Raw genomic sequence first — 26,898 nt, forward strand, 5'->3', positions numbered from 1 at the left:
CATTCTAACACTCTGTACCGCTACATGGTGCCATGCATTTCATTCTAACACTCTGTACCGCTGCATGGTGCCATGCATTTCATTCTAATGCGCTGTACCGCAAGGTTCCCTCGAAACCTGACACTTTTTAACACCGCAGCCAGCAATGGAATGTGCTGAAACCTTTCCCAAACACTGGTCTTTGGCTGATTTGTTTTACCTAAATATTTTGACACACAAATCAGAATCATCACAAAATATCAAAGCAGACATGCTCGTGATCTTAAAAGAACTGGAAGAGGCAATAGATGTCATTTATCCAGAATTGAGATTTAATTCACTGAGAAATGCGTAACACAAACACACACGGCAGTAAGTGACTGTTGCAGAGAAACAGATGTTAACGATTCACTGGTTCAAACTTTGTGATATTCAGCCCAACGGGGGCAGCAACCAGAACTTTAGCAACTCACTCACCCTGTACCTTTCAAAACTAAAGAACATCCTCACCAGATGCAAAAATGATACACAACATAACAGACAAAGATATTACTCCAGCAATTACAACTTGAATAGACTGCTCAATCTGAAAGCTTTTAAGATGGTTGCTGAACCAAAACGCTGCTTTTCAGCAAACCTGCAAATACAACAGATTAACAGGCAAGGAAAAGAAAACAATCAATCTCCAGGTTACAGTTTCAGCCGGTGTCCTTTTTCTTTTAATACACAAGATGCAAGTTCCAAACATAACTCCCGTGGTGGAGATGGCATTAACAGGCAGTACAGTTCCAGTTGGCATTTTCTTTTGTGTGATTGTGCGTGGTTTTGAATTATTGCTCACCGCTAAAAGTCAGAAAAAGTATTACATACCTGCAGTGCAACTGGTCTTATCCACATTCTATTTCCTTTAGGTTTCAAAAGTTAAAAAAAAAAAAAAAAATCCACTTGATGTAGACTAGGGTTGTTACAACCCTTCAACAAGCAAGTTCTTAACTGCTGCATTTCCAGAACCAATGAACTGAAATAAATGAAGTGAAATGTCCTCTTTAACATTTACTACTCAAGGGCATCAATACAAATCATGGACAATACCTGTGCATTACTGATGAATAATATACTTCAGATTTCAGGTTCTTTTATACAAAGGCTAAAATCAATCTTAAAATCAATTTTACAGAGTATTAGGCACACTGATGTATGAACTACCAGCGTTGGCTCTTTAGTGATGCAGGAATCTAGTGATGAGCTACAAATCTGATCTGGATAGAGGGGTACAACAGTCAATTTGGATCATGCAGGGTCATACTTAGTTTATCCTGACTCAGGTTTGACTTCTTCAGCGGGTTGATCGACTTCGAGTGGCTCTGGATTGGAATCTTGCACAGGTTCTGAAATAGGTTCTGTTGAAGCGTGACCATGAACTCCAGGCTGACTATCAGTGTGTGTTGGCACACTGTGCTTCATGAGGATGGCTTTCAACTGTGCCAGCGTGGCATCTGTACGAATTCCCGTTGGGTCAAAATGGGTACGGCCGACTCGGAATCCAGCTTGTGTGAGGTAGGGCAGAAATTTGTTTATCCTGTAGAAACAAGATAGCTTCTTTTAAAAACCATAGACGTACAAGAAGCTAGGGCAGCTTTCAGGAGGCATTTGCACCGTACAAAAATGCCAGCAATTACATCGAAGTATCACCATCACAGCTAAAGGAAATGGCTCTTGGAATGGTAAAAGCAATAGTGCTGTTCACCACCTGCAGTTTTTGAACCTTTGTACTGTGAATTCTTTTGATCTCTTGGCTCTGTAACAAGATTAAGGGCATACAAAAATGTAAATTTATATCACATGGGTTGCTGTTTGTGCCCCTTGAAATTGCATGAAATACATGTGCATGTACAATGACGTCAGGGCCCGGATTTTGCGGTGGTAATGACGGCGAACTGTCAGCATTCGCCGTGGTTACCCCTCTGAAACTGACCATAACTTCAGGATTTAGTGCACGCGCAGATAAACACGGAAATCCTGTCGTTGTGGTCAGTCATTCCCTGTTCCGCCACAGGTTTCTCTGTGGAAATCCCCATAGCCGGCAATCAGTGAAATCAGTTCAACGGATGAAAACTTAAGCTTTTCAGATCTAATTATGCTGTTAAACACCCCATTAAAAGCTAAGCCTTGTTGGAATAGGTGTAACTGGGGTTTTAATGCCGTATTGACTGCTGAACTACTGTTCTGGCCCTGAAAAACAAATCTTAATTTGTGAAATGTCAAATTTCTCCATTGCGATAGAAAATTACTAGATTTTTAAAATAATTTTTAAAAAAATTTCAGTTTGTTTATGATATTTCAGCTTCTACCTTAACCCCATGTGCATGTCTGAATCTTTATTTTGCTTTCTAACATTTTTTAAAAGTGAATTGAATCAGTGCTTTTTATTTCCTAGTTTGCTGTCTGTGAGAATTCTTCAATGTGATTGGCTGCTTAGGTAACTTGATGACATCACTGCTGCTCTGCGCTGACGATACCCTTTTGACAGCGCTACAATCAACTTAATGTCGAGAAACCTAAAGTTTTCGCCACAGAGAACGTGAAATCATTGTGGCCAGCTTTCTTTGAGGTCAGCAGCAATCGCCGTTGCTTCGCCGCTGACTGCAAATTCCAGACCCATGTCTTTAAACTGCCCTCCCTGGTGATCGCATCTACTGAAATGTGACTTGAATGAGATACACTATTTCAGAAACAGTAGGGTGGGGTGGGGGTGTGGGGTGTGATAGAATCAAATATCTGGCAGTTAGGAGAAAACTCTTGTATATTGAAAATCTATCATAACCACCATTTAGGGGCTATTTAAAATTAAGATTTATAACACAAACTGCATAACAAAAGAATGACAAAATTGTGCCTGCCATTTCCCACTCACCCACGATACCACTGAATGTACTGAGTGCGAAGAACCACTCGTGGTACAGTAACTATGTATAATGGAACATGCTTTGCCTTTATAAAGGCAAGCCCCCACATAATAAAACAATGATGTTTTAACATTTTAAATATACAAGAATAGACTGAGCTATTCACTCAGCAATAAATCAGAGTCCTACCAAATACCCTCTATATTACAGGCAACTTTTCCAAGACTTTCAGGAATGTTCTAAACTATCTCTCTAGTCCTGACCACTTTATTGGCCAAAGCATTTTCTTTATTTTTGTACCTTTTTAATCAATGTCTCGCAGTGATTTTGTTTTGACTAAGAGCAAGAAACAGATGGGAGAAAAATCAAAGCTCATCTTTATTCTGATTAAGTTAAATGGACCAGTCAGAAAACATTGCTAAATTTGGGCAAGTGGAAGATTCCATGATTTGTTATGTTTGGAAACTTGGAGCTAAGACAACTTTTAGCAATGACACCGATGTGCAAACAGCTATTTTAGCAGTCTGCTTCTGAATTACAGTACGATGGGTTTGGATTGAATGGAATATCTTCAACTCAGTCTAGCTCTGCTGAGGGTATTTGAGATTTGTTCTGTTGTCCAACATTCTAAACTAGTCTAGATCACCTCCTAGGTATTAGCCCAATTCTTCTTATTTGTTAGTTGTAAGGGTGCACTGAATTTAAGAGACTGGTGGAAGTCAAGATGGTTCAAGGACTATAAGCAGTTTGGTTACCTGAGGGTCAGAGGATCAGAGTTTTGCACATGTACTTTAAGATCAACATTCTACTTGTAAAGTCACAATGTCGCCATGTTCTTGGGTTATTATTATGGTAATGCTTAATCACAGTGCATTTAGTTTTTGAAGGAACTTGTGTGAAGGGCAGGTAACTTCTTACGGCCATATTAAGGAGATTTTACATTTTCCTTCATTCTCACTTGGAAGGTTTTCATGCACACATTCATAACTAAAAGTGGTGCGGTAAACAAGTCACTGAAACCAAGCAGAATCACCCTCCCTTCCAATGTGAGAACTCATTCCATAGCAGCCCTTCTTGGTTTAATCTGTAAAAATATAGCAAAGGTGTGTAGTTCTGTCTATGATGTCACCAGTTCAGTCTCTGGAGATATTGTATTCAAAATGACAAGATAACTGAGCCAGTGTTCAACCAATTTCTTGGAAGTTGCTTCCACCTCTGAACATGAAGTGAGACACAGAAAAATAATTAAAATGGTTCTGACTTAAAAAAAAAGTTACAATGGAAAGAATAGGTACATTAGATAGATATAAAACACAATTTTAAATAATTATGAGAGAACACATGGGAAAGGGAAGACAAAAGGCGAAATGTTGAAAATGCTCCTTTTGTTTTAGATGTATAGGGTAGTATTACAGTAATAAAACTGCTTCTCACACCTCAACAGCTTCATTGCTGGAATAAAGGTTTGTTTCAGATCATAGTTTGGTAGCTGAAAAAGTGTCTGGTCCCAGAAGCCTTGAAGTTTCAGGATTTGCTAGCAGCCTAAGGCTTAAGCTAGCGAATCAGATTATTTTAGTGGAACTGAAGTTCAGCACTTGTAGGAGGAAACAAAAAATACTGAAAGGGTTAGTCACAGCATCGAAAGTTCTAAACATATGGAGTTTGTTTATTCAGTGGGTTTAGAGTTAAGCGGTTTCCATTTGTAGAGAGTTTTTGGATGCTGTTTTAGTAACATTGTACAATTTTCAAAATCTCTCCTTATAAATCATCTCAATATTTTAAAATGAGTAATTTTCAGGGTGGTGTGCTCTTGGCTAATGCTTGTGACCCCCCCACCCCCTCTCCATTACACCATGTTTTTCGATCTCCTCCCCATTGTTATGGGGAAGTGACGTGTGGCAGCCAGGTGCTGCTCTATGGGGAGACTGCTCAAAAATAAAAGTGAGTCATCACCGGGGTGCGCTCACAAACATTCCAGCAGCGAGTTTCAGAGCAGCACTGACAGAAACTTGGGAGCAGGCTCGCTACTCAGCCATGGATAATATGTAACACATGGAAACCCAAATGGGGAAGATGCTGTCTTTAACAGCTGGCTCTTTTGCCAAGTGTTCTAGCTGTTTGAGAAAAGTCAGATCACTGCAAATTTATTTCCCATGGATAAGGAACATATTGACTTCCTCTTCCTCCTTATTTGACAACTTCCATTCCTCTGGGTTCCCCAACAAAAAAGGCTCCCAGCTGTGAAACATTATGCACAGTACTTGACTGGAAAACACTTTACAAACATACGAACAATGACGGACAGGAAAAGACCCACTGGTCCATCAAGCCTGTCCCACACAATTGTGATACCTTGGGTATCACAATATATACACTCTCCACCACACCTAAAACCATGTGATCTCCTGGGAGAGGCGAAAAACCAGATAAAAACTCATCACAATTTGGGAAAAAAAAAATCTGGGAAATTGCTCTCTGACCCACTTAGGCGATTGAAACGGGATCACGCTGGCCCTGAATTCTAAGCAGTGCCTACCTTTGCATGAGGTGATCTCTGCCTCAACCAGTAACTGGTTCAGCTCTCGCTTGAAGGAATTCAGCGAATCAGTGTTTACTGCACGAGCTGGCAGTCTGTTCCAGAGGTCCACTATTCCCTGGGAAAAGAACCACCTCCTGACATCTAACCTAGATCTGGCATCATACAATTTAAAATAGTGACCCCCTTGTCCTCACCAACCTATTTAATTGAAACAAACTGTCTAATCGAACACAATCTATTCCCTTCATCATGTTATAAACCTCGATCAAATCACCCCTTAGTCTACGCTTCTCTAAAGGATAGAGTCCCAGCTCTTTTAGCCTGTTTTGATAATAGAATTAAAAGCGATGGTCCATGTGTTGAAACCAGTATTCTGGCTAATTGAGATAAAATGATACTGTGAATGCTGGAAATCTGAATTAAAATCAGAACTTGCTGGGAATACGCAGATGGTTGATCAGCACGTTAAATAGACAAGTGAACATTTCAGCTGGGAACCTTCAACAGAACTCATGAAGGGTCACATTCCAAAATGTTAACCTAATTTTCTTGTCCAAAGTCTGACTGACCTGCCGTGTGTTTTCAGTATTTTCTGTTCTTATCGCTGGAAAGCCTATTGTGCTAAATACTTTATAATCATGTAACCAGACAGAAGGGGAAGATAGGCACACATACACAGGGCTGAAAATTCAGTAGGGTTAGCGCCCCATTTGAGGCGCTAGAGGGCCTAGTGCCGGAGTTATGGCCAGTTTGTAAATTCAGTGGGGCCCTGCCATCGGCGTTAGACCGGTTGCGCTGCGCCGGCACCGATGACGTCATCAGTGTGCGCAGCGTCCCAGTTGCCGTGGTGACGGGCCCCAACGCCGAAATTGAGTTGCGGCCGCCTCGCCCGTGGCAGCCGCAACTAACGATGTTTCAGCAGAGTCCTACGCGAGTTAGCGCCGGCGCATTAAGGTCGCGCGGCGGCCGGCCGCTTTCCCGCCGGCCGCCTGCCCGCACCTCCCTCCCCGGACTCCTCCACACCCCCCCGCGGAACAGATGCGTCTGGCCTGCGAGCCCGGCACTTCTCCGAGGTGCCGGGCTCATTTTTTTCAAGATTTCAACGGCCAGCGGGCGGGTGCAGGCAGCTCCTCCTTAACTGAAGGAGGAGGCCTGCACTTCCCCAGCCTGCCGCACCGCATCGGGTGCCGCAGCGCCGGAATTGCGCCGCAATGCGGCAGTCAGCGCCCATTTCGAGGCGCTGACACCCTCCTGTAGCGCCGGCAGCCGTTTGGGCGCGGCGCTACTGAATTTTTGGCGCGCGCAGGGGGACTTAGCGCCGGCGCTAAATTTCCGGCGCTAAAGCCCTGGCGCGGCGCCAACTGAATTTCTAGGCCACACTCTCAAGGTAAGATCTGTTTTGAGATTTTCTCTGTTGTCTTAAGAGTTCAGATTTCTCAGCTAATTATGACAATAGTTCGTTTTCGATGAATTATATCAGGCAAGTTCTTTCAAATAACAAAGTTGTCAGCTAATATTTTCTTCTGACTTGTACTTACCTAAACCATGTGGCAGAGTTTTGAAACTATTTACCATGCTAATGTCATATTCACTTAACATGGCTGGATTTAACAAAGGGTTTCACGAGAACAACAACTTGCACTTAGCATAGAAAAATGGCCCAAGCCGCTTCACAGAGGCGTCAAGAAAAAAATGGAACTGAGCCAAAGGAGAGATTAGGAAGGGTCTTGGTCAAAGAGGTGGATTTTAAGGAGGGACTTAAAGGAGAAGTGGAAGGTAGAGGCAAAGGGATTTAGGGAGGGAATTCCAGAGAGTGAGAACTGGGTAGCTGAGGGAACAGCCGTGAGGTGATGGGTGGTATGCACAAGAGGCCAGAATCAGAGGAATGGAGATTGTGTGTGTCGGATTCTAGGACAGCAGGAGGTTAGAGATAAAGAGGGGCGAGACTATGGATGAATATAACAGGATGTGAATTTTAAATTTGGGGTGCTGGATGATTGGAATCCAAAGTAGGTCAGTGAGGACAGGTGTGATGGGTGAGCAGGGCATGGCGCAGGAGACGATACGGGCAGCAGAGTTTTGGATAAGCTGAAGTTCATAAAGCTGGAGGGTGGGAGGTTGGCCAGGACAGCATTGGAGTAATTGAGTCCGGAGGTGACAAAAGGCATGGTTAAGGGTTTCAGAGACAGATGGGCTGAGACTGGGTGCAGGCGAGCAATGTTATGGAGGTGGAAGTAGACAGAGGGGATATAGGGTTGGAAGCTCAGCTCGGGGTCAAACAGGATGCCATGACTGCTAACAGTCTGGCTCAGTCTGAAACAGTGGCCAAGGAGGAGGATGGAGTCAGTGGCAAGGTCACAGAGTTTGTGGCAGGAGCTGAAGACAACAGCTTGGTCTTCCTGTTTAGCTGGATGAAATTATAGCTCATCTAAGATTGCATGTTTGACAAGCAGTCTGACAGCACAGAACCCATGGAGGGGCTGAGGAGTGGCAGAGAGTAGAGTTGGGTGTCATCGGTGTACCCGTGGAAGCTAAATTCACATTTACAGGTAATGTTGCCAAGCAGCTGTATCAGGAAGAGTAAGGGGCCAGGGATAGATCCTTGGGGGAATCCAGGGAGGATGATGCAGAGGTGGGAAAAGAAGCCACTGCGACAGATGCTCTTGCTATGATCAATTGGAAAAACTGAAACCAAGCAAGAGCAGTCCTGTGTCAGCTGTGGCTCAATGGGTAGCACACTTGCCTCGGAGTCAGAAGGTTGTGGGTTCAAGTCTTGAGCACATAAAGCTAGGCTGACACTCCAGTGCAGTACTGTTGGAGTGCTGCACTGTTTGAGGTGCCGTCTTTCAGATGAGATGTTAAACCAAGGCCCTGTCTGCTCTCTCAGGTGGGCGTAAAAGATCCCAAGGCACTATTCTGAAGAGCAGGGGAGTTAGCCCAGTGTCCTGGCCAATATTTATCCCTCAATCAACATAACAAAAAACAGATAATCTGGTCATTATCACATTGCTGTTTGTGGGAGCTTGCTGTGCGCAAAGTGGCTGCTGCATTTCCCACATTGCAACAGTGACTACACTTCTAAAAGTACTTCATTGACTGTAAAGTGCTTTGAGATGTCCGGTGGTCGTGAAAGGTGCTATATAAATGCAAGTCTTTCTTTTTTTCTATGGAGCCGGACAAAGGAGAAGTGGATTGGAGAAGGATGGTATTGTCGACTATGTCAATGGCTGCAGAGAGGCCGTGGAGGGATAATGCACCATGGTCACAGTGAGAGTGCGTAATTCATGGCTTTGGCTAAGACTGTTTTGGTGCTGTGGGAAGGGCAGAAATCTGATTGGAGGGATTCAAACAGAGTTGCGTGAGTGGTGGGCATGGATCTGGGACGCAACAAAACGTTTAAGGATTAATCTTATAATTGCTACAAAGGTACAGAAGTGACAAAAGTGAAAAGTTTTATTTTTAAATGGATATTTTATTCTCTCCTATTTTCCTTTCTCTCTCTTTAAAAAAAAATGACTCATTGATCAGTTAAAAAGCCAATCTGCTATATTAAAGAAGAACTGTCACGGCAGCATTACTATTTGCCTGCACTTCAATTTATTAAGTTAGCGATTGATCGACATAGAAGTCATTTGATATAAGGACTAGGGTTTAAGATAGATGCACACTGAACACTGAAGGAAGCATTAACTTAGCTCTTAAAATATGTATAAATATAGATTTTGGCTGGAAACCAAATAAAATTTTTATATCCATGATGACAACTTCTCTTACAAATACAATATTCCATCATTTTCTGACTACTTAATAGGTATAGGGAACAGCCATATAACTAGACTCCAAGAACTTCCTCATTAAAGAGCAGCATTAACCTCTGAACTACAGCCAAGCCACATGTTCAACAAAGTAATTAGCAGATGTTGCCGGCAGCTGCTGGAGCCAAACTGACTGGTGAAACCTTAGAATGGAAGAGTTTGAAAATGGACAGAAAGAGAAAAAAAACAACCCGTAATGCCCTTACTTTGGGATGTTCATTCCTCGAATACTGTGCCTATGGATGCTGTAGTAGAAGGGAGGATGCTCCACAGGAATATCTCCTTTTTGACGTTTTGCTGCATTCCCAGGCACGTCATTACCCTTCCGCTTGTCTGCCAAAATGGGAATGGGGAATATTCATTGGTTACAACAGGTAATAGATCATGGCCATTGTAGCACAGATGCAAAACACGCTCATTACTCATACAGCGCACAGAGCAAATTAATTGAAGCTATTACATTTTAGAACAATTGTCTTCCTGATTTCAGTATATTAAACTTGACCTTTCCAAGTCAAGTGATTCAGACTGAAATACGATGACTTAATTGTGATTGATACTCTGTAAAAATCACAGAAGTTTACCCATTGAATAGTTTATGTTAATGCTTGTTTTGGTATCCTATCGTGCAATAGCACTTTGTCTGTGTCATTCTAATAGTAACAAGGGCTTAACCCTAACTTCATGTGTATTACATAGAATTTACAGCACAGAAACAGGCCATTCGGCCCACCAGGTCTGTGCCAGTGTTTGTGCTCCACACGAGCCTCCTCCTGCCTAACTTCATCTAACTCTATCAACATAACCTTCTATTCCTTTCTCCCTCATGTACTTATCTAGCTTCTCCTTAAATGCATCTATGCTATTCGTCTAAACTATTCCATGTGGTAGCAAGTTCCACATTCTAACCACTCTTTGGGCAAAGAAGTTTCTCCTGAATTCCTTATTGGAATTATTAGTGACTATCTTATATTTATGGCCTCTAGTTTTGGTTTCCCCCACAAGTGGAAACATCTTCTCCACATCTACCCTATCCTTCATAATTTTAAGACCTCTATCAAGTTATCCCTCAGCAATGATCCCTGTCATTTTTTTTGGGTGCACCGCAGCCCCTTTAGGTGGCTGCGTGGCCCACTCAAATTTTCGCGCATGCGCAATTATTCCAATTGAAAAGCCGGGAGCTCGAGACTGCTCCATGGCCGTGCAGCTTAAAGGGAACGTTGCCTTCTCATTTCCAGAGAAAGAAACCCAGCCTGTTCAGTCTATTAGAGCTGCAGGGAGTTATTTAGTGACTTTCAAATGTAATAATTCATACTGCACACAGTCATCAGTTCTGACATCCATCACCGCAGGCAAAATAGAGTAACGCTGATTTTATATGACGCCAAGACCCATGATGGTGGCATCGGCTTCGAATGTGCACGTCTATCACAGCTGGCTACAACATAAAAGTAAATCTGTCAGTGGCCTTAGTGAATCTCAGCAACAACAACTTGCATTTATATAGCACCTTTAACATAGTAAAACATCCCAAGACGCTTCACAGCGTTAAACAAAATTTGACACTGAGCCACATAAGGAGCTACTAGAACGGGTGACCAAAAGCTTGGTCAAAGAGGTAGGTTTTAAGGAGCGTCTTAAAGGAGAAAGGAGAGGTGGAGAGGTTTAGGCAGGGAATTCCAGAGCTTAGGTCCCACGCAGCTGAAGTCATCAAGACACAAGAGAAATATTGAAACGTGTAAATCTCATTGAAATGTGTAAAATTCTTAAGGGGCTTGATAGGGTAGATGCAGGGAGGATGTTTCCCCTGGCTGGGGAGTCTGGAACTAGGAGTCACAGTCACAGAATAAGGGGTCGGCCATTCAGGACTGAGATGAGGAGAAATTTCTTCACTCAAGGGGTTGTTAATCTTTGGAATTCTCTACCCCAGAGGGCTGTGGATGCTCAATCGTTGAGTATATTCAAGACAGAGATCGATAGATTTTTGTGATACTAAGGGAACCAAGTGATATGGGGATAGTGTGGGGAGGTGGAGATGAGGTAGAAGATCAGCCATGATCTTATTGAATGGCGAAGCAGGCTCAAAGGTCCGAATGACCTACTCCTGCTCCTATTTATTATGTTCTTATGTTTTTAAGGCACGGCCGCCAATGGTGGGGTGAAGGAAATCGGGGATGTGCAAGAGGCCAGAATTGGTGGAGCACAGAGATCTCAAAGGGTTGTAGGGCTGGAAGAGGTTACAGAGACTGGGGGTGGGGGGAGGTGAGGTAAGGCCATGGAGGGATTTGACAACAAGGATGAGAATTTTAAAATCAAGGCTTTGTCGGACCGGGAGCCAAGGTAGGTCAGTGAGCACAGGGGTGATGGGTGAATGGGACTTGGTGCGAGTTAGGACACGGGCAGCAGAGTATTGGAGGAGTTCAAGTTTACTGTCAAGTTGCAGCGACTGCACTAGACCTACACATCAGGAGCTGACACACCTATCATGGGTCTTAGCACAATATAAAAGCAGCTGAAAGCTAGTTACAAGTTTGACTACAACAGTGAGAAATGCAACTTTGAATTTAGTGCCTTAGCCTTATTTAAATCATTAGATGAATATATGTGTGGAAGGACATTTGACCAATCTTAGCTCATCCATTCAGAAAAAAAAACCTACAGCACCCCAATCACACCAGCCCAGAGATTGTTGAATGCTTTTTGTCTTCACTGCTCTTCCTTGAAGTGCTAATTACACTGAAGAAATTCTTCCTGACATCAAGATTTGCCATTCTTCAGTTACCCCCTTGTCCCACTGTCTTAATTTACTTTAAAGAAATACTCTGGGTTTGCCTTTTCTACACTGTATAGTATCTTAGCACTACAAAGTTGCCCCTCAGTGTCCTCTTTGAAGGCTAAGGAGTCCCAGTTTCTTTAATCTACCTTTGTAGCTCAGTTCTCTGATGCTGGGGATCGACCTCAAAATTCTTCTTTCGACTGAATCCAGGACTTTAAACGTTTCACTTGTGTATTGATGATCAAAACTGGACAATACTCAAAGTGTGGGCTGAACGGACTACCGTACAGTGTTGGTATACCTTCCTCTGACTTGTATACCAGAGATAGCAGAAGGTGGTTGTGAATGGAGCTATGTCAACATAGCAAGTGGTCACTAGCAGGATGCCCCACAGATTAGTGTTAGGACCATTGATTTTTTAATATAGTGTACATAAATGATTTGGAGCTGTGTTTAGATTGTTTGTAGATGACATCAAATTGGAAGGTGGGGAGTTAACAATTGGGAAGAGGCAAATTGTATACAAAGTTCATCTGAATAGGCTGGGAAGATGGATTGATGAATGACAAATGGAATTTAATGTGGAAAAATGCAAAGTAATGAGATTAGGAAAAGGAAGTAAACAGTGGGAAAATGAAGTAAAGCAAAACACTGCAGATGCTATAAATCTGAAATAAAAACTGAAAGTGCTGGGAACACTTAGCAGGTCTGGCAGCATCTGTGGGAATATAAACTAAATGGCTCCAGGATACAAGACAGGAGAGGATCTGAGGGTATTAGTGGATAGTTTATTGAAACTCAATAGTTTGGTGTGCAGCAGAAGCAAGGAGGTTACAAGCATATAGCTAGAAATATGGAAGGGTAATATTAACCCCCCAGGACAGGTGGGGGTTAAAATGTCAAAAATGGGAAACCTGACCCCAACCCTCCTCCGACACGCCCACTTCTGGTTTTAACAGAGGCGGGTTGGGGGAACGCCTGACCAACTTGTTCTCCGGAGCCGGGCCCCTAATTTAAATATTTAAATGAGGCTGCATGCCTCACATTTTAGCTGTGTTTCAGATTTAACGTCTCCCAGGCCTCAGGAAACCTGGCAGTTGAAGGGAGGCGAGAATGGCCAGATCCATAAGGTAAGTGCCTTTCCAGCACTGCTTGTGGGCTACGATGAGCAGCAGTGCTTCTCCCCGGCTCCCCAAGCAAACCTGATAACCTCCCAGCAATAGCACCCCCCCCCCACACCCTGCCCCCAACGATTGGACCTCCAACCGATCTCTCCGGCACCCCCCACAGATCTCTCCGGGCCTTCCCTCCTCTCCCCGGCCATGGCCTGGTGCCGCATGCCTACCTGCCCGACGGCCAGCCAGCCTTTCAATCAGGCTGGTTGTGACCGGGAAATGGTTGCTAGAATTGAGCCCAGTAACCCAGGTGTGCATTGTACAGGAGCAAAATGCTGCGACTGGGAAATGGAGTCCAAAATTTTAAATCAGGTCTCCTGGGAAACATGCACCTCAGGGTTTCCTGGCTGCTATTCACCCCTGCTCCCTGCAAATATCAGGGCCATAGAGTACAAAACCCAAAAAATGTAAAGTAGTCTGTACAATGCACAAATAAAAACAGAAAATGCTAGAAATACTCAGCAGGTCAGGGAGCATCTGTGGAGAGAGTAACAGTTAACATTTCAGGTCGATAGCCTTTCATCAGAACAGTTCTGACAAAACGACCTGAAACGTTAACTCTGTTTCTCTCTCCACAGATGCTGCCTGACCTGCTGAGTATTTCCAGCATTTTCTGTTTTTATTTCAGATTTCCAGCATCCGCAGCATTTTGCTTCTGTACAATGCACACCTGAGTTACTGGGCTCAATTCTAGTAACCATAATACAACAAGGATATCCAAACATTGGAGGCAGTGCAGAAAATTAGGGGGAAATAGATAAACTGAACCCTAATAATATGTTCAAGATTTTGACAAACCGTAGAACCCAGAGAAGGGCTCAAAGCTTAAGAGGAGGTGCACTGCTAGTTTAAATTTAACCACTTTACACAGAGGATGATGAAATGTGTGGAAGGGCAGCCCAGATAGGCAGATAGGGCACAACATTTCAAGACAGAATTGAATTGATATTTACGGAAATGGGCGATTTGAGTTTTTCGGACCAGACAGAAGAACTGGAAAGTCTTTTCCACTCCTGTGCTTTCTAATCTTCCTATGAAGTGCCACCGTTTTTAAAAGCTCTTTGTAGAATTAAATTTAATTTCACTATTCACTGATGGAGAGAGTCACTCCTTACACCCTCCTGGTTGCATCAACAGCTGAAAAGGTCCTTGGTATTGTTAAGTATGTGTATTGTATTGAACAATTAACACAAAGACTTAAACGTATAACTCAAACAGGTCTTTACTGGTTGGAGGTAGGGACTGCACGTAGGTCTTTACTTCATGCCCACAGGCGGGAACTGAGGGGAGATCAGTACCCACAGTACTATTTATACCCCTATGGCCAGGAGTGGTACTGCGTATCACTACGCCCTACAAGTAGTGCAGTCCTGTCCATAGGTTCAAAGTAGCACACATATTACATACACAACATTCCTCCCTTCTTAGCTTTACAGTCATCTCCCCATTTAACATAACGTAATAACATATATACATATATAACTTCAGGTTTACATAACAGAATAACATAGATACATAGATAACTTCATGTCAAAACAGATCACAGATTCAGTCTCTGCGGAAAACAGTTCACAGATTCAATCTCTGTGGTGTAGTCGGTTCACGTTGCTGGAGTGACTCATTCAATAGTCCTTCCATGGATTTAACAGTTTGAACTTCCGAACTGAATTGGCTCCGTTCGGAGGGACCACGTGTGTGATCTGGTAGAGGTAATAATGGTTCAGATGGGTCATCTTCTGTTTCGACTTTTCCTTTTCTGCTTCTTGGAGACTCTCTGGGCTCCACTGTCAGCTGCCAGCTGCATGCGCAGTTCCTCCTTCTCTTCCTCCTTTTTCCGTAGTAGAGCCACCTTCTCCCGATGTTCCGTAGACTTTCGGTGCTCCTCCATGATTTCTGTATGGTGGGAGTCGAAGTTACAAGTTGGGCAGGACAGGACATAGTAATATTCGGTGTCATCCTGATCTAGGCCAGCGAGAGGGTCTTCTATTTCCTCCATACCCAGCTGGGCGTTAGCCAGCTTTTGTTCCAAGTCCAGACATCTTTCCTGAAGAGACTTCTTCATGCGTACCTCTTCATCCAGCTTTTTCTGGGCTTTCAGCAAGTCGTTTACTAATGACCTCATTTGAGATTTTACTACTTCAACTTCTTTTGGAGATTGATTGATCGGACTATTCAATCCCTCTACCGGAGCAGCTGTTTCAGCGGTCTGTTGTTCTACGTTGACGTGAGTCAGCGTACTTTTGGCATCCAAGGGCTGCTCTGTTGCAGTCATCTCAGTCTGTGTTGCCACCTCAGCTCTTCCAATAACCTTTGAGAGCTCCGAACCCCTTTCGTTTGAATATTGAAGTTCGTGTTCAAGTTTTTCCCATTTCAGAGTCCTGTCCTTCAGCATATGCAGGAGTTGGCTGACCGTTAACTCCTCTGACATCAGACGGTTTGTGTGCTCCTGCTCCATTTGCTCCAGCAGCTGCTTCTGTTGTCTTTCCAGATGTTCCCACTCTATATCAAAGAACTCTTTCGTCGCATTCATCTCTTGCTCAAAACAGCGAATCATTTGTTCTAATTGCTGTTGCAGTTTGAAATGGAGTTGAGTTCGAGCCCGGTGTCCCTCAGAAATGTGCATGTCAGTAGACTGGACAGACTCAGAATTCTCTATCTCAGTGGAATTCTGTGCTGAAACTTTGTCTTTTGCACACGGGTTGGTCTTACCATCATCAGTTCCAGAGTCTGGGTTGATTATGTTCACCGAGTTCTCACTCGTTATTGTTTGTAGGAAATGCCAGTCGATATTCATTTTCCTAATCCACTCCCGTCCTAGTAGTGGAGGACCTCCTTCAGATAGCACATATAAGTCCATTATTTGACTTTCTTCGCCCTTGTGGACCACTGTGACCTCAATTTTCCCGATGGGGTACACTCTTTGCCCCGTGTATGTTTTCAATATGAGCTCCGTATCCTGTAGGGGAATATGTTGGAATAACCTTCCATAATCTTTCTTATTTATGACCGTCAATGCCGATCCAGTGTCCAATTCCAGTTTTACTTGGACTCCTTCTACCTGAAGAGTGACCCAAATTGTCTGGAGGTCTGCACCCTTACCAACGTTGAGTACCCTTAAGCTAGCCAGTTCAATACTGCTTAAGCCAGCCAGTTCATTACTGCTAGCGTCTGAATCGGACTCCTGTTCGGCCACCTTGTGTACTTTTGTGTATTTTCCTTGCGGTGACTTCTTGTTGCTGGTCTTCTTCCCTGACCTGCATACTCTAGCTATGTGTCCAAGCCTACCACAAGTTCTACATTCTTGGTTTTTAAACCAACACTGGTTCTGATCATGCGTTGTCTTTCCACAACGATAACATTTGCCAGAACTCACACCCAATTTGTGTGCACTGAGCTCCGGTGACCGTAGCTGCATTACTGCCGTGCCTCTCGCTGCGGCTTCGTGTGCTGCTGCCATAGTGACCGCCTTCTCAAGCGTCAGCTCATTCTCCTCGAGCAGTCGCTTTTGTGTATCCTGTTTAAATAAACCACACACAAATTTGTCTCGTAGTGCATCTGTCAGTCCCGTTCCAAACTGGCAATATTTCGCTAATTTACGCAATTCCAGCAAATATTCAGCATTGCTTTCATGCTGTAGCTGCCTTCTGTCGTAAAATTTAAATCGTTCCGCTAGCATCAGCGGCGTGGGGTTTAGATGATCTTTCAAGACAGTAACAATCTCATCGAACGTCTTATCCGCCGGTTCATCTGGTGATAACAGGTGTTTCAATTGCCCGTATGTCTTCGCACCCATTAAATTTAATAATGTTAGAGCTTTATCTTGGTCACGAATTTTATTGGCCTTACAATAATTTTTTACTCTTTCAACATATATGGCCCAATCTTCGAGGTCACTATCAAAGGTGCTAATATTCCCGTGTTTAGGCATTGTAGATTTGCAATTTCTCAGATTTTATTTTCTTTACTTGTTATCAAAGATGGCGGCTTCCCGCTCTTGCCGTCGTCCTCCGCCCACAAAATGGCGGTTTTCCCACGCTTGGCGGTCTTCACCCGTCCCCCGACGCCGTCTCCCTTCAGCCCCCGAGTGCGGCCCTTATCTTCGCCGTGATCGCCTGAGTGCGGCCCTTATCAGCGGATGCGATCGCTGGATCGCGAAGTGGCTCCCGACCGAAGCGGCTCTCGGCCCTTATCTTCTGTGCGATCGATAGCCCGCGCTGTGCACTGCGGCTCTCGCACCTTGAGCTTCTGCAGCCGCCGCGCCTTTCAGTCCGAGTGCGGCCCTTATCTTTGGTCCCGATTGCTGGCCCGCGCTGCGCCTCGCACTTGAAGGCGGCCCGGCCTTATCTCCGATCGCGATCGATGGCCCTTATCTGCTCCGACTTCCCCAGCCCTGTCTTTGCAGCCAACGCTGCACGGCTTACCCCACCACCTAGGTTGAACAAGGAAACTGCAGAAAGACTTCTGTCAGTCGCTGGAAGCTGTCAGGATGGCTGCTGCACTCCAGTGCTCAGTCGCTGATGGAGGCTTCAGAGTCCTAAAGCCTGTCGCTTCTAGTGGGGTGGTGAGGTTTGAAACCTCTTTTCAACTGCCGCAGGGTAAGAACCTGACTCGTCGCCAGTGTTAAGTATGTGTATTGTATTGAACAATTAACACAAAGACTTAAACGTATAACTCAAACAGGTCTTTACTGGTTGGAGGTAGGGACTGCACGTAGGTCTTTACTTCATGCCCACAGGCGGGAACTGAGGGGAGATCAGTACCCACAGTACTATTTATACCCCTATGGCCAGGAGTGGTACTGCGTATCACTACGCCCTACAAGTAGTGCAGTCCTGTCCATAGGTTCAAAGTAGCACACATATTACATACACAACAGGTATTATGTATCGTGGGAAAGCTATTATCCACACTCCTATTAGCTGCTATCCTGACTATCTGCCAGAATCTTTACAGGACACGACCTTGGACGAATTGTCAACTCACTGCGCTTTTGTCATTTATACTTCATTATATTTTTTTGTAGAAAACTACTAAATATATTTTTGTTATCTGTATTTGTTTTCACTCCTGTGTTTAGGATATTGCTGTGCCCTGGGCACAAGAACAAAAGTTGGACACCGTCAATGATCTGCTGATTTCCATTATCCACTCGGGGAGGGGACAGTCCCTCCTTATGGCAGGTAATGGAGATTTACGCTTACATTACGCTGTCATGGAATTTTACTCAATAAAATGAATGCTTACCAGGCACAGAATATGTTGTTATGGTTGTATCTTCAACTCCAGCTTTATGAGAGGCTAAGGTTTTGATAACAACCCCACTTTCCTCTGGGAAAAAAAAGATCAACACTGAAAGAACCATTGGTAGTTACATTGACAACTCATTTCAAAACAATGTATTTTTGCCCACTATTCTCCCCAATATTAGCAGCTCAAATGACCTCCGTCCCGCAGCAGGGTGGTACAGCTCAAGCTTCCAATCAGTGCCATAATCTAACTGTATGCTGCTCCATCCAAAAAAGACTTGCACTTATATAGTGCTTTTCACAACCTCCTCAGGATGTCCCATGGCGATTTACAGCCAATTAACTACTTTTGAACTGTTGTAATGTAGGAAACGAGACAGCCAGTTTGCGCACAGCAAGCTCCCACAAACAGCAATGTGATAATCACCAGATAATCAGTTTTAGTGATGTTCATTGAGGGATAAATATTGACCAGGACACCGGGGATAACTCCTCTGCTTTTCTTTGAAATAATGCCATGGGATCTTTTACGACCGCCTGAGAGAGCAGATGGAGCTTCGGTTTAACGTCTCATCCAAAAGATGGCACCTCCGACAGTGCAGCACACCCTCAGTATTGCACTGGAGTGTCAGCCTTGATTTTTGTGCTCGTGTCTCTGGACTGGGACTTGAACCCACAACCTTCTAATTCAAAGGCAAGAGTGCTTTCAATTAAACCACGGCGGACACAATCCAGCAAATAGGGCGGAGTACCAAACAAAACCCTCATTCCCAACAGTATACATTGGAGTGATAGATAGCCGTGGCAGCATTTTGTTTTACCAGTGGGAATCACGCAATGTTATGGCATTGAGTTGTGGAGAAGTCTTGCTCTCATCTGTAGAGGGGTGTAAGCTAGTCATCATGCACTGGCAGGATAAAATGTGGGGAAAATTAGATCATATTTTATTCTTAACATTAACTGCAATCATCATGTCCACTCTTAGAGAGAAATATTGGCCCTGAATTTCCTGCGGGGAAATGCCTCCGATCCGCAAAGAAGATCCGCGCCTACCTGGGGCCTCGGGATCCACAGCAACTTGCATTCCCGGGCCTCTCTGGGTATACGCGGGTAGAGGCCCATGTATCCCAGGGGAGCTTGCGGTTCGCAGGCGTCCCTGGGATCACATGGGCTGGCCCAACGAATGAAAGAAGGGGATCCCTATTCATTCTTATGGGGATTCCATAGGTACGGAATCCCCATAAGCATGAACGGGAATACCCCAAAAAAATACATCTGCACATCAAATAAATTTTAAAAAATTACATTTAAAATTAATTAAAATGTCATTTCATGAAATATTTTAAAAAAATTAATTTTTTGAAAAATAAATTTAAATGTTTTAAAGGGGCTAAAAATAACCTTACTTTTTCAGGTTTTTAAATGTTTAAATGATTAAATGAATATAAAAATATATTTTTTTCAAACTCTTACGCCTGGTAAAAGAAGGCCTTATGCCTGCTTTTACCAGGCGTAAGAATTTCAAGAGCATTCGCTGGGCAGAATTTGGGCAAATAGCCCAACTCTCTGCCTGCGGATGCCCTTTTCTCGGGGATGCGTTGGGTCTGTCAAGAAGACAGATCCAACGCGCGCGAAAACCCGGAACTTGTGCGGCCCTTACGGGTGCATACGCACCTGTAGGGGCCGCAAAATACGATCCATTACCTCCAAAGAAAACTTCAGAAAATGTTTCATTGGAAATACTAGGAAAGTATCTTTTTAAATTGCATATAAAACATTTAAAATTCTACACAAGTCAATCTCCACTTTTTCAAAAATAATTAACAATTCAATTATCACCAGACCAGATTTCTAGGTAAAGTAAAATGGCTATGTAATGAACATCAATTCGGAGACCCTGCCTTACTGAACATACATATGAGACATCTACCGAGAAATGTATGAAAGGAAGAATCTGAACTTATATAGTGCCTGAACCTACACTTATATAGTGCCTTTCATTTCCTCAGACAGTCCCAAAGCACTTTAGAGCCAATGAATTACTTCTGAAGTGTAGTTACTGTTATTATGTAGAAAAAAAAATGACCAGTTAATCTATTCTGGTATTGGCTGAGGAATAAATGTTGGCCAGTTACTTACCTACTATTCTTCGAATAGTGCCATGGAATCTTTTACATCCACAGGAACAGGCAGGCAGCCCCTCGGTTTAATGTTTCTTTTGAAGGGTGGTACCTCCGACAATGCAGCACTCCTTCAGTGCGGCACTGAAGTGCTGGCTTAGATTAATGTGCCCAAGTCCTGCAGTTGGGGTTGAACCTCCAACCTGACTCAAGGGGCGAGACTGCTGTCATTGAGCCAAGCTGGCACTACAGTGCAATCAGTTATGGTGTTCTGGTATTAGCTGTGTTAGCGTCGGCGGGAAACTCAGCGGCGGCGGGAAACTCAGCAGCAGCAGTGGGGCTATAAAAGGCCCCAGAGACTCAGGTAGGCCTCACAGCGTCGGCGGGAAACTCAGCGGTGGCACCGGGGTTATAAAAGGCTCCAAGAGACCAGGTAGGTCTCACAGCATCGGTGGGAAACTCAACGGTGGCAGTGGGGCTATAAAAGGCTCCAAGAGACCAGGTAGGTCTCACAGCATCGGCGGGAAACTCAGCGGCGGCAGCGGGGCTATAAAAGGCTCCAAGAGACCAGGTAGGTTTACTAATCTCCAATCTCACAGAGAGGGAGAGAAGTAAAAAGCAATCGAAGTGTGACGTCACCAGAAAGCAGGTAAGTGATTGGTTGGTGAGTATTTCTCTCTTTTTTAAACTTTAACTCTGTGGTTTATAGTTTCTAGGGTTTCTGTGGTGTAGCGGGGACTGTTTGTAAAACCAGACCCCTTAAATATACCATTTAACTGTAGTGTAATTGGTGGGATTGATTTGATTTAATTTAATTGCAATTAACTAAAGAGTAAGTCATGGGAGGACAGCCCGGCCCCATGGTATGCTCCTCCTGCGATATGTGGGAACTCAGGGACACTTCCTGTGTCCCTGACTACCATGTGTGCAGGAAGTGTATCCAGCTGCAGCTACTGGCAGACCGCATTGCGGCGCTGGAGCGGCGATTGGATGTACACTGGACCATTCGCAATGCTGAGGACGTCGCGAATAGCACGTTTAATCAGTTGGTCACACCGCAGGCAAAGGTTGGACAGGCAGAAAGGGAAGGGGTGACCAACAGACAGAGTACTAGGTGCAGGCAGGTAGTGCTGGGATCCCCTGTGGACATCCCCCTCTCAAACAGATACACCACTTTGAGTACTGTTGGGGGGATGGCTTATCAGAGGAAGGTAGCAGCAGCCAACTTCCTGGCACCAGGGGTGGTTCTGCTGCACAGGACAGGAGGAAAAAGAGGGGTAGAGCTATAGTAATAGGGGATTCTATTGTAAGGGGAATAGATAGACGTTTCTGCGGCCGCAAACGAGACTCCAGGATGGTGTGTTGCCTCCCTGGTGCAAGGGTCAAGGATGTCTCAGAGCGGCTGCAGAACATTTTGGAAGGGGAGGGTGAACAGCCAGTTGTCGTGGTGCATATAGGTACCAATGATATAGGTAAAAAACGGGATGAGGTCCTAAAAGCTGAATATAGGGAGTTAGGAGGTAAATTAAAAAATAGGACCTCAAAGGTAGTAATCTCAGGATTGCTACCAGTGCCACGTGCTAGTCAGAGTAGAAATAGAAGGATATTTCAGATGAATACGTGGCTAGAGGAATGGTGTGAGGGGGAGGGATTCAAATTCCTGGGACATTGGAACCGGTTCTGGGGGAGGTGGGACCAGTTCAAACTGGACGGTTTGCACCTGGGCAGGGCCGGGACCGGTGTCCTAGGGGGAGTGTTTGCTAGTGCTCTGGGGGGAGGGTTTAAACTAAAATGGCAGGGGGTTGGGTACCTGAGCAGGGAGACAGAGGAAAGGGAAACAAGGATAAAAGCAAAAGATAGGAAGGAGAAAAACAAATCTGGCAGTCAGAGAAATCAACGATTTAAATCAAACATGGCCACAGTAAATAATAATTCTAATAGGTCTAAGAGCGTTAAAAAAACAAGCCTGAAGGCTTTGTGTCTTAATGGGAGGAGCATTCGTAATAAGGTGGATGAATTAGTTGCGCAAATAGAGGTAAACGATTACGATTTGACTGGGATTACGGAAACATGGCTCCAGGGTGGCCAAGGCTCGGAACTCAACATCCAGGGGTATTCAATATTCAGGAAAGATAGGCAAAAAGGAAAGGGAGGTGGGGTAGCATTGCTGGTTAAAGAAGGAAGGAAGGATATCAGCTCTGATGATGTGGAATCTGTATGGGTAGAACTGAGAAATACCAAGGGGCAGAAAACGTTAGTGGGAGTGGTATATAGACCTCCAAACAGTAATGCAGAGGTTGGGGATGGCATTAAAAGGGAAATTAGAGAAGTATGCAATAAGGGCACAGCAGTCATCATGGGTGACTTTAATCTACATATAAATTGAGCTAACCAAATTAGTAACAATATTGTGGAGGAGGAATTCCTGGAGTGTTTACGGGATGGTTTCCTGGACCAATATGTCGAGGAACCAACCAGAGATCAGGCCATCTTAGACTGGGTATTATGTAACGAGAAAGGATTAATTAACAATCTTGTTGTACGAGGCCCCTTGGGTCGGAGCGATCATAATATGATAGAATTCTTCATTAAGATGGAGAATGCAGTTGTTGACTCAGAGACTAGGGTCCTAAATTTAAACAAAGGAAACTACAGGAAACTTTGTGATATCCGGCACCGATGGGATCGGCGTGTTGCCGATCTATCAAAACTGCCGGACATACAAAGTTAATGTTGAAGCGTATGGAGGTTTTCATCTCCGTATCTGACAACAAACACTGTTGCTTAGCAACAGCTTCTAAAGAGTCGGCTGCAGCTGCAAGCGTCTCTAGCTGAAGCTGTTGCTATAGCTACAGACCTTGCAGTGGCTGACTGGGAAAAAAAAAAGAACGAGATCTAAAAAAACTTACAGAAAACGGCTCCTGATTTTTGCCGTTAGATCGAGTATTCCGGACATACAACCTCCGGATAAACCAAAGTTTCCTGTACGATGGTCTGAGGCGCGAGTTGGGTAGAATTGATTGGGGAATGTCACTCAAAGGGTTGATGGTGGATAGGCAATGGCAAACATTCAAAGACCACATGGATGAACTACAGAATTTGTTCATCCCAGTTTGGCATAAAAATAAAACAAAAAAGGTGACTCAACCGTGGCTAACAAGGGAACTTAAGGATAGCATAAGATCCAAGGAGAGGACATATAAATTGGCCAGAAAAAGCAGTAAACCTGAGGATTGGGAGCAGTTTAGGATTCAACAAAGGAGGACAAAGGGATTAATTAAGAATGGGAAAATTGAATATGAGAGTAAGCTTGCAGGGAACATAAAAACTGACTGTAAAAGCTTTTATAGATATGTGAAGAGAAAAAGATTGGTGAAGTCAAGCGTAGGTCCCTTGCAGTCAGAATCAGGGGAATTTATAATGAGGAACAAAGAAATGGAAGACCAATTAAATACATATTTTGGTTCTGTCTTCACAAAGGAGGACACAAATAACCTCCCAGAGATGTCGGGGAACATAGGGTCTGATGAAAGGGAGGAACTGAAAGAAATCAGTATTTGTAGGGAAATGGTGTTAGGGAAATTGATGGCATTGAAGGCCAATAAATCCCCAAGGCCTGATAATCTACATCCCAGGGTACTTAAGGAAGTGGCCCTAGAAATAGTAGATGCATTGCTGATCATCTTCCAACATTCGATGGAATCTGGAACAGTACCCATGGATTGGAGGGTAGCTAATGTTACCCCACTATTCAAAAAAGGTGGTAGAGAGAAAACAGGGAATTACAGACCGGTAAGCCTGACATCGGTAGTGGGGGAAATGCTAGAGTCCATCATAAAAGATGTAATAGGAGAGCACTTGGAAAACAGTGACAGAATCGGACAAAGTCAACATGGATTTACAAAGGGTAAATCGTGCTTGACTAATCTACTGGAATTTTTTGAGGATGTAACTGGTAAAATAGATAAGGGAGAACCAGTGGATGTGGTGCATTTGGACTTTCAGAAGGCTTTCGATAAGGTCCCGCATAAGAGATTAGCGTGTAATTGGTTGGGGGCAAGGTACTGTCTTGGTTGGCAGACAGAAAGCAAAGAGTTGGAATAAACAGGTCTTTTTCCAAGTGGCAGGCAGTGACTAGTGGGGTACCGCAAGGATCGGTCCTTGGACCCCAACTATTCACAATATATATTAATGATCTAGGCAAGGGACCTAGATGTAATATCTCCAAGTTTGCAGACAACACAAAGCTGGGTGGGCGTGTGTGCTGTGAGGAGGATGCCGAGAAACTCCAGGATGATTTGGACAGGTTGGGTGATTGGGCAGAAGCATGGCAGATGCAATATAACGTGGATAAGTGTGAGGTTATCCACTTTGGTAGCAAAAAGAGGAAGGCAGATTATTATCTGAATGGCAATAGATTGGGAGAAGGGGAAGTGCAACGAGACCTGGGTGTCCTTGCGCACCAGTCGCTGAAGGTAAGCATGCAGGTGCAGCAGGCGGTTAAGAAGGCAAATGGTATGTTGGCCTTCGTAGCGAGAGGGTTTGAGTACAGGAACCAGGATGTCTTGCTGCAGTTGTACAGGGCCTTGGTGAGACCACATCTTGAGTATTGTGTGCAGTTTTGGTCGCCTTATCTGAGGAAGGATGTTCTTGCCATGGAAGGAGTTCAGCGAAGATTCACTAGGCTGATACCTGGGATGGCAGGAATGACGTACGAGGAGAGATTGGGTCGATTGGGCTTGTACTCGCTGGAGTTTAGAAGAATGAGAGGGGATCTCATTGAAACTTATAAATTTCTGACAGGATGCAGGAAGGATGTTCCGATGGTCGGGGAGTCCAGAACCAGGGGTCACAGTCTAAGGATAAGGGGTAGGCCTTTTAGGACAGAAATGAGGAGGAATTTCTTCACCCAGAGAGTGGTGAACCTGTGGAATTCTCTACCACAGAAGGCAGTAGAGGCCAAGTCATTAAATATATTCAAGAAGGAGTTGGATATATTTCTCAAGGCTAAAGGGATCAAGGGGTATGGGGAGAAAGCAGGGACCGGGTACTGAATTTGAATTAACAACAGAAAATGTTGGAAAAACTCAGGTCAGGCAACATCCGTGGAGAGAAATTTGAGTTGACGTTTCGGGTCGAAACCCTTCTTCAAAACTGGAAAGAAAATAAAATAGATCGAAGGCAAGACTGCAATCGAACAAAAGAAGAAAAAGAGACAATAAAAGGTATTCGAAGCCAGACGAGATGGCAAAAGGCAGCTGAGTTTAGGTGTGAAGTGTACTGGCAGGTAAGAGACAGCTGCCAGGTGAGAGAGAGAAACAAAAGGAAAGGAGGGGGGGGGGGGTGGGGGGAAAGGAGGACGCAAAACAAAGGGGTGGAAAAAATTATAAGTAAATAAGTAATAGGGGCTGAGGTTTTGATCTGAAATTATTGAACTCGATATTGAGTCCGGAAGGCTGCAAAGTGCCTAATCGGAAGATGAGTTGCTGTTCCTCGAGTTTACGTTGAGCTTCCATGGAACAAACAAGAGGCCAAGGACGGTGAAGTCCGAGTGGGAATGGAGCGGTGAATTAAAATGACAGGCGACCGGAAGCTCGGGGTTACCCTTACGGACTGAACAGAGGTGTTCCGCAAAGCGGTCACCCAATCTGCGTTTGGTCTCCCCAATGTAGAGGAGAGCGCATCGTGAGCAGCGAATACAGTATACTAGATTGCAAGAAGTACAAGTAAATCGCTGTTTCACCAGGAAGGGGTGTTTGGAGCCCTGGACAGTGGGAAGGGGGGGAGGTATAGGGGCAGGTGTTACATTTCCTGCACTTGCACGGGAAGGTGCCAGGCGAAGGGGAAGGGCTGTTTGGGGTGATAGAGGAGTGGACTAGGGTGTCTCGGAGGGAGCGGTCCCTACGGAATGCTGAAAGGGGAGGGGAAGATGTGTTTGGTGGTGGGATCACTTTGGAGGTAGCGGAAATGGCGGAGGATCATCCATTGAATGTGGAGGCTGGTGTGGTGAAAGGTGAGGACAAGGGGAACCCTATCGTGGTTCCGGGACGGAGGGGCAGGGGTGAGGGCAGAAGTGCGGGAGATAGAACGGACACGGTCGAGGGCCGTGTCGACCACGGTAGAGGGGAATCCTCGGTTGCGGAAAAAGGAAGACATGTCGGAAGCACTGCTGTGGAAGGTGGCATCGTCGGAGCAGATATGGCGGAGACGGAGAAACTGGGAGAATGGAATAGAGTCCTTACAGGAGGCGGGGTGGGAGGAAGTGTAGTCCAGGTAGCTGTGGGAGTCAGTGGGCTTGTAGTGAATATTGGTCGATAACCTATCCCCAGAGATGGAGAAGTC

At 44.5% G+C, this 26,898-nt stretch overlaps 1 protein-coding gene across 2 annotated transcripts in view; it reads right to left on the reverse strand.

The window, feature by feature from the left end:
* Positions 1–288: 288 nt before the first annotated feature.
* The window catches only part of trmt1l (tRNA methyltransferase 1-like), a 135,792-nt gene continuing 109,182 nt past the window's right edge, over positions 289–26,898 (reverse strand). For both annotated transcript variants that reach the window (XM_085982577.1, XM_085982576.1), the window contains 3 exons: positions 18,435–18,518; positions 9,446–9,572; positions 289–1,558 (listed from right to left, as the gene is read on the reverse strand). In XM_085982577.1, the coding sequence (XP_085838703.1) occupies positions 1,291–1,558; positions 9,446–9,572; positions 18,435–18,518 (479 nt within the window). In that variant the 3' untranslated portion in view covers positions 289–1,290. The remainder of the gene's footprint in view (positions 1,559–9,445; positions 9,573–18,434; positions 18,519–26,898) is intronic.

This window comes from Somniosus microcephalus, chromosome 3 (genome assembly GCF_052327205.1).
Source record: "Somniosus microcephalus isolate GS21.2 chromosome 3, FLI_Smic_1.0, whole genome shotgun sequence".
NCBI lineage: Eukaryota > Metazoa > Chordata > Chondrichthyes > Squaliformes > Somniosidae > Somniosus > Somniosus microcephalus.